At 41.5% G+C, this 14675-nt stretch overlaps 1 protein-coding gene across 14 annotated transcripts in view; it reads right to left on the reverse strand.

Moving 5' to 3' along the window:
* NEK11 (NIMA related kinase 11) overlaps positions 1 to 14675 on the reverse strand; it is a 334291-nt gene that overhangs the window by 251064 nt on the left and 68552 nt on the right. For all 14 annotated transcript variants that reach the window (XM_051818472.2, XM_051818466.2, XM_051818468.2 and 11 more), the window contains one exon: positions 2525 to 2643. In XM_051818472.2, the coding sequence (XP_051674432.1) occupies positions 2525 to 2643 (119 nt within the window). The remainder of the gene's footprint in view (positions 1 to 2524; positions 2644 to 14675) is intronic.

Genomic DNA, 14675 nt, shown 5'->3' on the forward strand with positions numbered 1-14675 from the left:
GACCCCCCAGGATTTATTTTTAACTTCTCTACTTAATGAGTTGTAATATAAAATTGACATTTTTTCTGTCTATACAGAAACCTTAAAATAACTTTTATAATAATATAATGAATAAGTTTATCATAATTTATTTCCTAAATCACAAAGGATGGTGTTTCAGATCCACAGGCCCACAAATATCCAAATGTTTAGCCCTATTTAATGACTTTCTTTGAATGATAAGTGACTAGAAAAAATTAAATCCTCTCTTTGAAAAGTTATTTTAAACTTATTTAATTATCACTAGGTAGTCTCACATATTTAAAAAAATTTGGGTTTTTAAATCAACCTGATTTTGGTTTTCTGTTTTACACATAGAAGGCCATAGTTGACATCTTTGTGTTGTTTTTGAGTTATTTTCTTTATGCGTAAGCCAACAACATGCCAAAAAAGTGGTAAAAGAAAATCCAACCAATAACCGATAGACCTGTAAATGCACGGAAATCCTAACAGTCAGCAGCTTTTGATCATTTATTAAAGGACTGCTCTTCTTTTATCATTGTCTCAATATGACATCATTCAAGGGATTCTTAGGCGCTGTGGACGAATCAGCAGCTCCCTGAACCACTGAGCAGGTGTTTCAGAGGGTACACGCTGAATTCCAGAGCATCCTGACTCCTTTCTATGCCTCCAGAAGGCACAGATGACACACAGAGGAATGTGACACTGGTGGATAAGCAGGCCTTGGGTGTGCTGTGAATTAGTCCTTCTGCTAGGAAACAAAGTTGCCACCTGTGGTGCCCACTCCCAAGAAGAAAGCTACCAGCGAGGCCTCACACCGTCTACTTGTCTAGATAAGTTCATCTTTTCAAATGTGTGCATAGCATCTTAAGAGTCTATAAAACATTCGACATCTAAAGTTCTTACTTTTGACCTATAGAAAAACCACAAAAAGTTTTATAATACATTGTTAAGGAGAGTATGAGAATCAGAAAGGCGCTGGCATTGTGGCACGGGGGGTAAAGCCATTGACTGCAACACCAGCATCCCATAGAGGAGCTGGTTAGTGTCCTGGCTGCTCCACTTTCTATCCAGTTCCCTGCTAATGCACCTGGGAAAAGCAGTGGAAGATGGCCCAATTGTGTGGGCCCCTACCACCCACATGGGAGACCCAGATGAAGCTCCTGGCTTCTGGCTTTGGCCTGGCCCAGTGCAGGATGTAGCAGCCATCTAGGGAGTGAATCAGCAAATAGAAGATCTCACTGTCTCTTTCTCTCTCCCTCTCTATTTCTGTAAGACTGCCTTTCAAAATAAATAAATCTTAAAAAAAATCAAAGACAACAAATTATTAAAACAGACTTTGGCCTATATCAGATATTTCACTTCAAAGTTGACTTTTTATCTGAATACTTCTCTCTCTTTCTCTGTGGCCATAGAATATCTTTTGCCTCAACTTGAGATGTGAACCCCATCAAATGTGCGCTGACACATTCCAAGATGACTACACAATTTACTTGTGGTATACTAAGGTTTTACAACTTAAGCCTGCCATAAGATACAATAAATTGGGGCTAGTGCTGTAGCATAGCAATTTAGGCCTCTGTCTGCAGTGCCAGCATCCTATATGGGTACGGGTTCAAGTCCCAGTCGCCCTGATTCTGATATAGTGCCTTGCTAATGCACCTGGAAAAGCAGTGCTTGGGTCCATGCACCCATTTGTAAGACCTGGATGAAGCTCCTGGCTCCTGGCTCCTGGCTTTGGCCTGGCCCAGTCCTGGCCATTGCAACCATTTGGGGAGTGAAGCAGTGGATGTAAGCTCTCTTATCATCTCTCCCTCTCTCTAATTCTGCCTTTCAAATAAATAAATAAAATCGTAGCCAGCACTGTGGCAAAGCCACCGCCTGCAGTGCCAGCATCCCATATGGGTACTGGTTGGAGTCCCAGCTGCTCCAGTTCCAATCCAGCTCCCTGCTATGGCCTGGGAAAGCAGTGGAAGATGGCCCAGGTCCTTGGGCCCCTGAACCCATGTGGAAAGACTTACAGGAAGCTCCTGGCTCCTGGCTTCAGATCGGCTCAGCTCCGGCCATTGTGGCCAATTGGGGAGTGAACCAGCGAATGGAAGACCTCTCTCTCTCTCTCTCTCTTTCTCTCTACCTCTCCTTCTCTCTCTAACTCTGATTTTCAAATAAATAAATGAATCTTTAAAAAATAAAATAAAATCTTTTTAAAAATACAATAAATTTTTGGCATGCAAGAAAGTGTCTGAGAACAAAGGAATGTATTTAACACAAGTTTCTGTCTTCAAAGGTTAAATTGATTTGTAGAGCAACAACAACAACAAAAAACTATGCAAGTCAACTCTCTGGATATAAGCATTCAACAGTCTCCCTAAGGAAAAAAAAAAATACATTATAGATGTCTTTAACACAGCCATTGATCTTTCGGCCTTGTTTTCTTTCAATTCTACCAGAAAACAAAACTTTCACTTTTCCAATTCAGACATGACTGTTGAAATATATCCTGTACCAGGAGTGATGATCATACCTTTCGTGCATGTAGTCAACTCCCAGCAACAGCTGGATAAACCATTCCATTATTTGATTTTCTGGAAAGATATTTCCAGCTTCTTTATATTCTTGAATTTTGTAGTCCAGATCTCCTCCCTGAAATAAAACAGCATAATCTTTCATGAGTTTTTCAGTTAAGACTAAAATCCAAGTGTCTTAACAACAGTTAACTCACAGCAGCCACTGTTTATCGTAAGTACAGGCACGCTGCCACCCTGTAGCTATCGCTGACTAGGATTCTCTCCTCAACTAAACTCCAGCCGGGTTCCTCTGAGCACTCTTCCTACTTAGGCATCAATTTTGACCTCTAATGACTTGAAGAAAACACCAGCAGAGCTTCTAACAGCTCAATGCTATAGCCCTACAGCCCTAGGAGGACCCTAATTGAGTGCCTGCCAGAGCAATCTCAAAGCTGCCCTAAGAATTTACTGTTCACCCCAGCCCACACCTGAACACAGGGACCCTGTCTCCCAGTCTCTTCAGGAAGTAAGGAGCCTTACTTTGATAAGCACCAGTTAGCAAAACCAGGTGAATTTCACATGCACACCTGCCACCTCCCAATCTATAATTTCTCATTGTCCAGACTCAGGCCGCCGCTGCTCCTGCCTATTCCTTCAGTCTCCCCAAATGCCCCATCACCTCTGTATAAATCAGAGCAGAGCTTAGCTCTTTTCCCTACTAGCAGTTGTTAATGAATAAAATCTGGTTTCACTGCCCTAAATAATATTCAGCTGTGTTTATCTTTGACCTCACTCAAGGACGAAACTCTTAAACAGGAGAAAGTTATCACACAACTCTAAAATATTTTCATTATATTACCTAAATATGTATCCACATAATACAAGGATTAATTTTCCTTACTTTTTTTAAAAAAAGATTTATTTATTTATTGGAAAGGCAGAGTGACAAAGAGAGAGAGAGGAAGAGACACAGAAAGAGATCTTCCATCCACTGATTCACTCCCCAAAAAGCCCCAAAAGCCAGGGTGGGGCCAGGCCTGAGCCAGAAGCCAGGAACTCCATCCAGGTCTCCTACGTGGGTGGCAGGTGCCCAAGTACTTGAGCCTTCATCCTCTGCTTCCCTAGCACATTAGCAGGGAGCTGTATCAGAAGCAGGAGCCAGGGCTTAAACCAGCATTTCGATACGGAATGCCAGCATTGTAAGCAGCAGCTTAACCTGATGCGCCAAAATATCAGGCCCAATTTCCCCTACATTTAGAGTTTATGCAATTATAGAGCCCTAACATGTATGTAAGTTAGAAGTGTAAACAAATAAAATTCAAATCAATGATATTAATTTAATACAAAGTGATAATGTTTGGTGAAACTAACTTGTTGTTTACTCAGTGTGTTGGGCACGCTCTGCTATTTAGATTCTTTTGAGTTTGGCCTACCCAGGCTGATGTGCTTGGGATATCAGAATTCCCCTTGTCTCTATTTAATGACAGCAAAACTCTCAGGAATATAGCGATCTGTATGATCACCAATACATCATTTAAACATTTTAATCAGTCTCTGTCCTGTCACTTGTAGCAGTAAAATAATACTATTTATTATTAAGACCAAAAATTAACCGTGATCACAAATGATAAACATCTAAAACTGTCTGGCAAGAGCTGATATAAGAACCTTTCCAACTACTGTGTCTGTGTTAGTGTTTTCAATTTCCATAGAAATGAAAACACAAAATGCTAAATTCTCTTACAGAACTCTTATACCAGATCCCTTGTACTTTAAAATGCTGAAGGATTTTATAGAAACAATCTGGACAATGTTCCCTATGGATAAGAATGGGTTAAATGACAACTGTGTTTGTAGGAAAAACACAGACCCCATGAGGGTGGAAGGGACTTGCCACGTCATGAGGGGAATAAGAGAAAACCATGAAGCTACGCACAGAATTCTGGTCACAGAGCTGTTCTAGGAGCAAAGGAAAAGCATTTTTAGGCAATGAGATAATCCACAGAAATTATTTCTAATCAAACACCATGAGGTCAACTAACTCATTTCTAATGCATTTTTTATTGCATTCAGTGCAATGTGCAAATATTTGCTTGGCATTTTCTCTTCCTACACTCAGAGCCATACCAAGTCAAAAGTATTCACTTGCGGCCTGGCTGAATCTCAGCTTCCTGCTGGATTTTCTGGACTAAGGAGATCAAAGCTTGTTGGAATTCAAAAGTACAGTGAATTGAATACATGGGTGCTTATCAAAAAGACCACCACTTTCTTCATATCCTCTAAACCTGCCTTTATGTCTCTTTTTTTAATCACAGAGTTTATCAGAGAGCTGTCAGATTGTGCAAGTGTACTGCCATAATTGTTCTACAGTTGCACAAAACAGTTTTTAAAGATTTATTTATTTGAAAGTTGGAGTTATACAGAGAGAGAAGGAGAGGCAGAGAGAGAGCGAGAGAGAGAGGTCTTCCATGTGCTGGTTCACTCCCCATAGCTGCGCCAATCCGAAGCCAGGAGCCAGGAGTTTCTTCCAGGTCTCCCATGCGGGTGCAGGGGCCCAAGGACCTGGGCCATCTTCCACTGTCCTCCCAGGCCATGGCAGAGAGCTGGATCGGAACTGGAGCAGCCAGGACTTGAACCGGTGCCCATATGGGATGCCGGCACCTCAGGCGGCAGCTTTACCTGCTATGTCACAGCACCGGCCCCAACATTTTTGAAAATAGATCATTATAAGGTTTTGTGAAGTCAACCCAAAAGCCCTTAAGTCAAAAGGTAAGCTGTAAATATATGTTGTTTTCCAGTTCTGGTGGTTTTTACTAGAGGAATCTAGTAAAGTCTTCTTTTATACAAAGAAAGGAAAAGAAAAAAAAAGCTCAAAACAAAAAACAATTTCTTCTTTTTTTTTTTTATTTATTTATTTTTTTGACAGGCAGAGTGGACAGTAAGAGAGAGAGACAGGTGAGAAAGGTCTTCCTTTGCTGTTGGTTCACCCTCCAATGGCCGCCGCGGCCGGCGCGCTGCGGCCGGCGCACCGCGCTGATCCGATGGCAGGAGCCAGGAGCCAGGTGCTTTTCCTGGTCTCCCATGGGGTGCAGGGCCCAAGCACCTGGGCCATCCTCCACTGCACTCCCTGGCCACAGCAGAGGGCTGGCCTGGAAGAGGGGCAACCGGGACAGAATCCGGCGCCCCGACCGGGACTAGAACCCGGTGTGCCGGCGCCGCTAGGCGGAGGATTAGCCTAGTGAGCCGCGGCGCCGGCCTCAAAACAAAAAACAATTTCTTCTTTCCATATCTCATTTAGATTCCCTAAACATGGAAAACATATAAAGATAATAATCAGTATGTTTCCAACTCCTTCCTGATTAGTTTCAGATGGGGAGTGAAAGGAAAGAAGGAAAAAGTAAAGGAGAGAAGAAGGGGGAGAGGGAGAAGGAAGAGGCGGGAGAGAAAGAACTACCAACGAAGCAGCCTGCTGGCCTCTCCTGCCACCTCAACATGCAGGCTGTAGGAAGCACCAGTGTCTCCAGGAACTTGGCCTTGGCGTTTCCAACGGTTTGCCCCAATTGCTACAAAGCTGAAATTTGGAGACACGTGTCTGTCTGCTAAAATAACATTGCTTTCAGGAATTCGATCCCCCAGGCTGTCTTTTTAGAAGCATGCCAGTTGAAGAGGTACAGCATTCTACACATTGTACGTCCGCTTCTGTGTCGCTGTCCTTGTGAGCCAGTACACTGTGGGCTTCTGTGAGTTCTCTTGCCGCAGTGACAGCACAAGCTCTGGGAGACGATTGGTTGACAATCAGCTCCTGCCACTCTCTCCTCAAACAGTGAGTAGAAGTCATGTGTCTTTTCCTGCATTGCTATCAAGTGCACAATTTCCTATAATTACATAGTTGTGTGTTTAGACCATTGAGGAAAACAAAAAGAACAGTAGGCCTCAAAGTGAAAGGTCAAAAGGAGGTCCACAAACTCCCCTTTGTCCTCAGGGTAGAATGAGAAGCTAACCATTCTTAGTAGTAAAAGGGACGTGAGGGGGCTGGCATGTGGCACAGCAGCTGGAGATGTTGCCGCAATGCCAGCATCCCTTATGAGCCCCGGCCCAGCCCTAGCCATTCCGGCCATTTGGGGGGTGAACCAGTGGGTGGACGATCTCTCTCTTGCTCTGTGTCTCCATCTCTCTCTCCAGCCGTGCCTTGCAAATAAATAAATAAATCTCTTTAAAATAAATAAATAAATAAATAAATAAACAGGGGATGTGTATATTAAAAGCCTTTTGGGTCTTCCTCCCTTGGGACTCCCCACCCCTTGCTGCTTTGGCAGGAGATTTCCAACTTGAATAAATCCTGATTTTCTCTTAAAAAAATAAAATAAAATAAATAAGCAGGGGACATGTCTGTTAATAGGAAGATGGAACACCAAAAGATTAAATTAAACAAAGAGTGGATTCTCATGCTCCTCAAGTTAGTCCCCTTATGACTTTCATTTTGTAAGTTTATCATCAAGAAAAACGATTTGATTGGCATCTACTGTGTCCTTTAATAGTCCATCTGTGGGTTATTTTCAAAGGATTTAATTAAGGTGGAGAAATCACTCACAGATTAGACACAACAAATTATGTTTTGATATAACAAAGACAGAAATATAATTTGGGGGGGAAGCAGTCTGATTGTTAACTCAGTAATACGAAAAGCATAATGCATTTATTACTATGCTATCTTCCAAGTAAAAAATCAAATGTCATTGGTGAAATGTCACTCCTCGATTTAAGAAGTTCCTATTACAATATCTGAAAGTGCATTTAGTTTTCTTAATTTTGCCTTTGAGAAACAGTTAACGGTGACTTTTATTGCTAAGGCAACTTTAATGAAAAGCATATTGACTTTAATTTGAACCAATATTAATGTTGCCCTAAGTCTATATTGCTGACAGAAAATACTTCCTTCACTAATACCAACCCTCAAAAGTTACAGTAAAAGCCTTGATATTAACTTCTGATGTTTCGAAAATCTGTAGCCAAGACTGTCCCATTTGATAGATTAATGGTGTCTCTGTCGTCCCCCCATCTCCATTAACCAACATCAGCTTGGCTTTGAAATACCAAGACCCTGAAGAAAGGAAGAGCAATTCAAATATAGCAGTCTAGACTCCATCTCTGGTTATCATTAAAAAGCTTTAAATCTTAAAGTAAAATGGATTTTAAAGTGAATCAGCTTAAAATTAATCAGCTTTTAAAAGTTGTCCATAGAACTACTTATAACCAGTTTAAACACCAAAATACAGCATTCTCAGAAGCCTGAATACAACAAAACCAAAATGTTAAAGCCCTGTACAAAAGACAGAATCCCATCAAACATTTAAGGCTTGAAAGGAGTTTGAAAAGTCATTCTGTCCTACTTCTTCATTTCAAGATGAAAAGGCAGTTCTAATTAACTCACTGGGCCGACATCTTAAAAGGGCCATTTTCCCTCATGCTGTACCATCTCTTCTTTAAGTAAGCAGCTTCCTGGGGCCCTCAAACTCAAGTGTGCACCAGAATCATCTAAGTTGCTTGTTTAAAATTCATAATCCCAACACTGTCAACAGAGACACTGATGCACTAAATCTAGATAGGGCCAAGGAATTTGTATTTTTAACCAGTATTCTAAGTGATGCTGGAGAGGGCTAGTCCGTGATCCCACTTTGAAAAACGATACTAGACAGAAACATAAATGAAACATACATTTAATAGTTCATCAATGGATGCATTTTGTTTAATAGCTTGAAAAATCCCAAAGGCAAGAGATATACTTTGGAAAGGCAGGGCTAACTAAGGTTTACATTACAATCACATGTTTTTTAAGAGCTTGGATCATTACTTAGAATACAATAAATGGAAAGAGATGGGCCAAGGACCTAAATAGACTTTTTTTTTTTTGACAGGCAGAGTTAGAGAGTGAGAGAGAGACAGAGAGAAAGGACCTCCTTTTTCCGTTGGTTCACCCCCAAGTGACTGCCACAGCCAGCATGTTGCGGATCCGAAGCCAGGAGCCAGGTGCCTCCTCCCGGTCTCCCATGTGGGTGCAGGGCCCAAGCACTTGGGCCATCCTCCACTGCACTCCTGGGCCACAGCAGAGAGCTGGACTGGAAGAGGAGCAACTGGGACAGAATCCGGCACCCCAACTGGGACTAGAACCTGGGGTGCCAGCGCCTCAGGCGGAGGATTAGCCTAGTGAGCCGCAGCGCCAGCTTAAATAGACATTTTTCAAAAGAGGAAATCCAAATAGCAAACAGACACATGAAAAAATATTCAGGATCAATAGCAAGCAGGGAAATGCAAATCAAAACCACAATGAGGTTTCACCTCACCCCGGTTAGAATGGCTCACATACAGAAGTCTACCAACAATAGATGCTGGCCAGGAAGTGGGGAAAAGGGACACTAACCCACTGTTGGTAGAATGCAAACTGGTAAAGCCACTATGGAAGTCAGTCTGGAGATTCCTCAGAAATCTGAATATAACCCTACCATACAACCCAGCCATCCCACTCCTTGGAATTTACCCTAAGGAAATTAAATTGGCAAATAAAAGAGCTGTCTGCACCTTAATGTTTTTTGCAGCTCAATTCACAATAGCTAAGACCTGGAATCAACCTAAATGCCCATCAATAGTAGACTGGATAAAAAAAATCATGGAATATGTACTCTATAGAATACTATACAGCAGTAAAAAAAAATGAAATCCGGTCAATTGCAACAAGATGGAGGAATCTGGAAAACATCATGCTGAGTGAAATAAGCCAGTCCCAAAGGGACAAATATCATATGTTCTCCCTGACCTGTGACAACTAACCAAGCACCAAAAAGGAAACTTTTGAAGTGAAATGGACACTATGTGAAACAGTGACTTGATCAGCCCTTGTCCTGACTGTCGAGGAACAACTTAATAATTTATCCCTTTTAATATTTTTTTGTTCTACTTAATATTTGTTGAACTCTTTAATTAACACACAATTATTCTTAGGTGTTTAAATTTAACTGAAAAGTGATCCCTGTTAAATGTAAGAGTGGGTATAAGAGAGGGAGGAGATGCACAGTTTGGCACATGCTCAATCAGACTTGCCCCAAATGGTAGAGTTAGAAACATACCAGGGGATTCCAGCTCAATCCCATCAAGGTGGCATGTACCAATGCCATCTCACTAGCCAAAGTGATCAGACCTGGAATCAACCTAAATGCCCATCAATAGTAGACTGGATAAAAAAAATCATGGAATATGTACTCTATAGAATACTATACAGCAGTAAAAAAAAATGAAATCCGGTCAATTGCAACAAGATGGAGGAATCTGGAAAACATCATGCTGAGTGAAATAAGAATCAAAAAGGGAGAGAACCATCCAACATGGGAAGCGGGATACACAGCAGACTCACAGAATGGCAGATGTCCTAAACAGCACTCTGGCCAAAAATCAGCCCTTAAGGCATTCGGATCTGGCTGATAAGCCCATGAGAGTATTTTAGGCATGGAAAGCCAAGACACTGTGGCAAAAAAATGACCTAAATGAAAGATCTCTGTGAGTGAGATCCCAGCTGAACGGGCCATCAAAGAAGGAGGTACTTTTCTCTGAAGGGAGGAGAGAACTTCCACTTTGATTATGGCCTTGCCTAAATAAGGTCAGAGCTGGTGAACTCAAGAGGCTTCCATAGCCCTGGCAGCTCATAACAAGAGCCTCAGGTGATTACTGATGTCATAAATAAAGAGTGTCAATTGTTGGCCAGCGCCACGGCTCACTAGGCTAATCCTCCACCTTGTGGCGCCAGCACACCGGGTTCTAGTCCCAGTCAGGGCGCCAGATTCTGTCCCAGTTGCCCCTCTTCCAGGCCAGCTCTCTGCTGTGGCCAGGGAGTGCAGTGGAGGATGGCCCAAGTGCTTGGGCCCTGCACCCCATGGGAGACCAGGATAAGTGCCTGGCTCCTGCCATCGGATCAGCGCAGTGCACTGGCCGCAGCGCGCCGGCCGCAGCAGCCATTGGAGGGTGAACCAACAGCAAAGGAGGACCTTTCTCTCTGTCTCTCTGTCTCTCACTGTCCACTCTGCCTGTCAAAAAAAGAAAGAAAGAAAAGAGTGTCAATTGTTAAATCAACAACAGGAGTCACTGTGCACTTACTCCCCATGTAGGACCTCTGTCCTTAATGTGTTGTACTATGCAAGTTAATGGTAAAACTAGTATTCAAACAGTACTTTATACTTGTGTGTCTGTGTGGATACAAACTGTTGAAATCTTTAATTAGTATATACTAAGTTGATCTTCTGTATATAAAGATAATTGAAAATGAATCTTCATGAAGAATGGGATGGGAGAGGGAGTGGGAGATGGGATGGTTACAGGTGGGAGGGAGGTTATGGGGGGAAAAGCCACTATAATCCAAAAGTTGTACTTTGGAAATTTATTAAATAAAAGTTTAAAAAAAAAGAATACCATAAGTGGAGGTGGAAGGGGCAGGAGATGAGATCTCTGTCATTATATTGTAGAACTTGAAGACATTTCCCTCAATGGAAGTTCACTATAATGAACTGAATGAAAAATGGGTGAAAAGTCAACCATATTACACTCTTAAAAGCAAATGATAGGGGCCAGTGCTGTGGTACAGCGAGTTAATGCCCAGGCCTGAAGCGCCAGCATCCCGTATGGGCGCCAGTTCAAGACCCAGCTGCTCCACTTCCGATCCAGCTCTCTGCTATGGCCTAAAGAATGCCATGGAGTATCATGACATTTGTGTTTAATAATACACTTGAGTAGCCCTGGCTTTAGTTACTACTTTTTTTTTTAATTCTCTTAAAGTTAGTGTTCTTTATGCTGAGATAAATGTATCTGAATAAGAATAAAATAGCGGGACTTATTATTTTATCTTAAGAAGTAATATGAGGGCCAGCGCTGTGGCTCACTTGGTTAATCCTCTGCCTGCAGCTCTGGTATCCCATATGGACGCCGGGTCCTAGTCCCGGTTGCTCCTCTTTCAGTCCAGCTCTCTGCTGGCCCGGGAAGGCAGTGGAGGATGGCCCAAGTGCTTGGGCCCATGCACCCACATGGAAGACCAAGAGGAAGCACCTGCTCCTGGCTTCGGATCAGCGTAGCTCCAGCCATAGCGGCCATTTGGGGGGTGAACCATTAGAGGGAAGACCTTTCTCTCTGTCTCTCTCTCTCTCACCGTCTAACTCTGTCAAACAAATAATAATAATAAAAAAAAGAAGTAATATGAAACAATGCTTCTATCAATAAAGCGCTGAATTGCATTTTTAAACTACTTGTAGTGATTTATTCTATTTTTGAACATTTATGTAAATTCATATGCCACTTAAAGCCATACCCCAAATGTCATAAGTTCTGCTGGGTTTATGAATTGCTTTATATTCATGCATTAGTGCCCCTCTTTTAAGTGAAACTAGTTTTGCTTTTCAATTGTGACAATAATTCTAAGAATTAATGGTCGTACCTTTTTAACCTTTTATTTAAAGATTGAATAATTCATGGTTTAAACAAAGAAGGTAAAATTGGACAAGCCAAATGGCTTTAATTATGACCTTCATTAAAATCAGGAATGGCCCTGGATCTGCTTGTGAAGTGCTTACGCCAATCGTTCAGCTCTGTATTTGTTGACTGGTACATAAGTGAAATTGAGTCCATCTTTGAAAAACAAAATCTAGCTCTAACACTGAAAGTAATAAATTGTAGATCTCTGCAAGTGACTTTAAAGCAGTGTTACTGTGTTGCTTAAATATTAACTATTTAATATTTAAATATCATACATCATTGGTCAGTTTTTGACACCTTACCTTTAAATCAGATTCTTAGTTTTTGGATAGACCTGACCTTATTAAACAGTGTTTTGAAATTTTGAATGTGTCCATTAGGTTTCTAAAGTGTAATGTGAATTTTTCAGACCAATGTAGAAAATATTTTGTCGCTCCCCGTCTTCGTGGAGGAACGACACAGGACCCTGCGTTGTTCTTTCGTCTGCTCAGCCCTCCCCGGGTTTGCTGCTGGTTCTTCCCGGGTTGGCTACCGACCCTTCCACCTCCGTGGAAGGGCGGTTCCCCCTAGTCACTTTCCCCACTTCCGCGGGGGAGCGGCACACCGCCGGCCGGCTCTCTCGGGGGCTGCACAGGTGTTCCCTCAGATAGATGTTCCTCTTAGATGTTCCTGGTGCATGTTGTCTCTCTCCTCCTTTATAGTCCTCTTCCACCAATCCCAACTCTGCTACCCACACGCCGAGTACGCTGCTCTCCTCCAATCAGGAGCAGGTCCTACAGTTTATTGGTGGAACTGGAGGCAGCTTGTAGAAGCTGTTTCTCCCTTCTCAGCGCCATATTGTGGGGGAGCAGATGCATAGAATAAGTCTTAATTCCAGTAACTTAGTCTAGTCCGAGTTGCTCCCAGTTGCTCCCCACAATATTTGTTTGAATTCTGCTTTTGCCTAGAAATAAAGCATCCTGCTGCTTAATTCTTTAATAATTAAAATGTCAAGAATGCCAAAAAAATCAGGAATACATCAGTTTATGTATATAAAAATATGATACATTAACATTATTCACAGTCTTCCCAAATTGAACAAACTCTGGACCAACAGAATTGGCACAGGGAAAATGCAAGGATGCCTATCTACCCCAAGATGGAACTGCCCAGGAAAACCATGATGCTTACCTCCATAATCAGCAGCAATTCTAACAGTGTAGACATCCCCATGTGTGGCCTCTTGCAATAGCCTACTAACATCCATTAGTATCTCCAGATTATAAAATTCAACTCGCTTACTTAGTTTAGACACTTGTGCACAAATAAGAAACTCATAAGAAAATTTTCTTTTTTTTTTTTTCAGTACAAACAAGTTCTTGGAATGTACTTGCCTCAAAGCTCCTATCAGAGCCATTTGTGCTTAAGAATTGGCAAGTTTTCTCCTTTTGGCATGAATCCTCATACTAAAGGCTACAAGCCAAAAACCCAAGAGATAAAAATTAGCTTGTTTTCTATAAAATAGCTGCAGGGAGAGGGAGAATAAAAATGAACCACAATAGTAATAAAAATTTCCATTATTAAGAGTCCACTAGGAGCAAAACTGGATTAGCCATTTTTTCAAAATTCATTATTGTGAATCCCTATAAAAACCTAACAAAAATAGTTGTTGCAATACCACCTTAAGATAAAAATTAAAAGTCAGAGACATTGAATAAGCTGCTCAAAGAAATGGACCAACATTTGAACAGAAGATATGATGCCAAAGCTCATATACTTTCCATTATTTCAAATCCTACCAAGTCTTCTATGGAGAGAAAATAAAATACTAATAACATCGGTACTTTGAAGTATCTATGTGTGCACAAAGTGAGAATTTCAATGAATATGTGTATATAATATAGAAATAGATACAGCTAAAGATGCAGAATGTAAGTCAGAATAAGCCAAGAAAAGCAGCAGCGTTCCCAATACCCCCTGTCCTGGTCTTGCCCTAGATGACATTATCCCATCATGTGAGTTTCAGAAAAGCACAACACTTGTCTGTGGTCCTGTCTCTTCATCAGTAAGACAGAATCAATACATAAACTTCTTGAAAAAAGAAAGGGGCCATGTTAAAAAGACACAAGAACCAACCTGAGAAAGCCCCAACAGCCAATTTTTGCAAAAAAAGAAAAATCACAATAATGTAGCGTTAAACCCACAAAATGAAATAAATATCCGAGTGCATACTAATATAAATAAGTGATGTCCTAAATAAATAAGTGGAGGAAGAACAGCTCTTTATTACAGGAGTGTTCCAACTAAGTAGAGGTAGAAAGGATGAAGGAAATAAAAAACCACAACTCGACAAACACCAGGAGCCAAAGTCTCAGCAGGCAACTTTCACTGAAAGATGCTAAAAATCAGCAAAGAAACAGGACAGAATCATACTCTCAAAGCACCCTTAAGATACCTATCAATTACTAAGGGAAAATGGTAACTTTACAGTAGGCAGACACAAAGACTAAATGTTTTATGAGATGACCAAAGCTTACATCATTAGTAATAAGATACAATCCTCCATACCCCCTGAGATGGTACAGAGAAGGACACCACATCACTCTTGCGTAGGTCATGCCGAGAATGCAGAATCTCCGACTAATCATGAAAAAATGCAATCAACCCAAACTGAGAGACAGT

This window comes from Oryctolagus cuniculus, chromosome 4 (assembly GCF_964237555.1).
Source record: "Oryctolagus cuniculus chromosome 4, mOryCun1.1, whole genome shotgun sequence".
In the NCBI taxonomy this organism is placed as follows: domain Eukaryota; kingdom Metazoa; phylum Chordata; class Mammalia; order Lagomorpha; family Leporidae; genus Oryctolagus; species Oryctolagus cuniculus.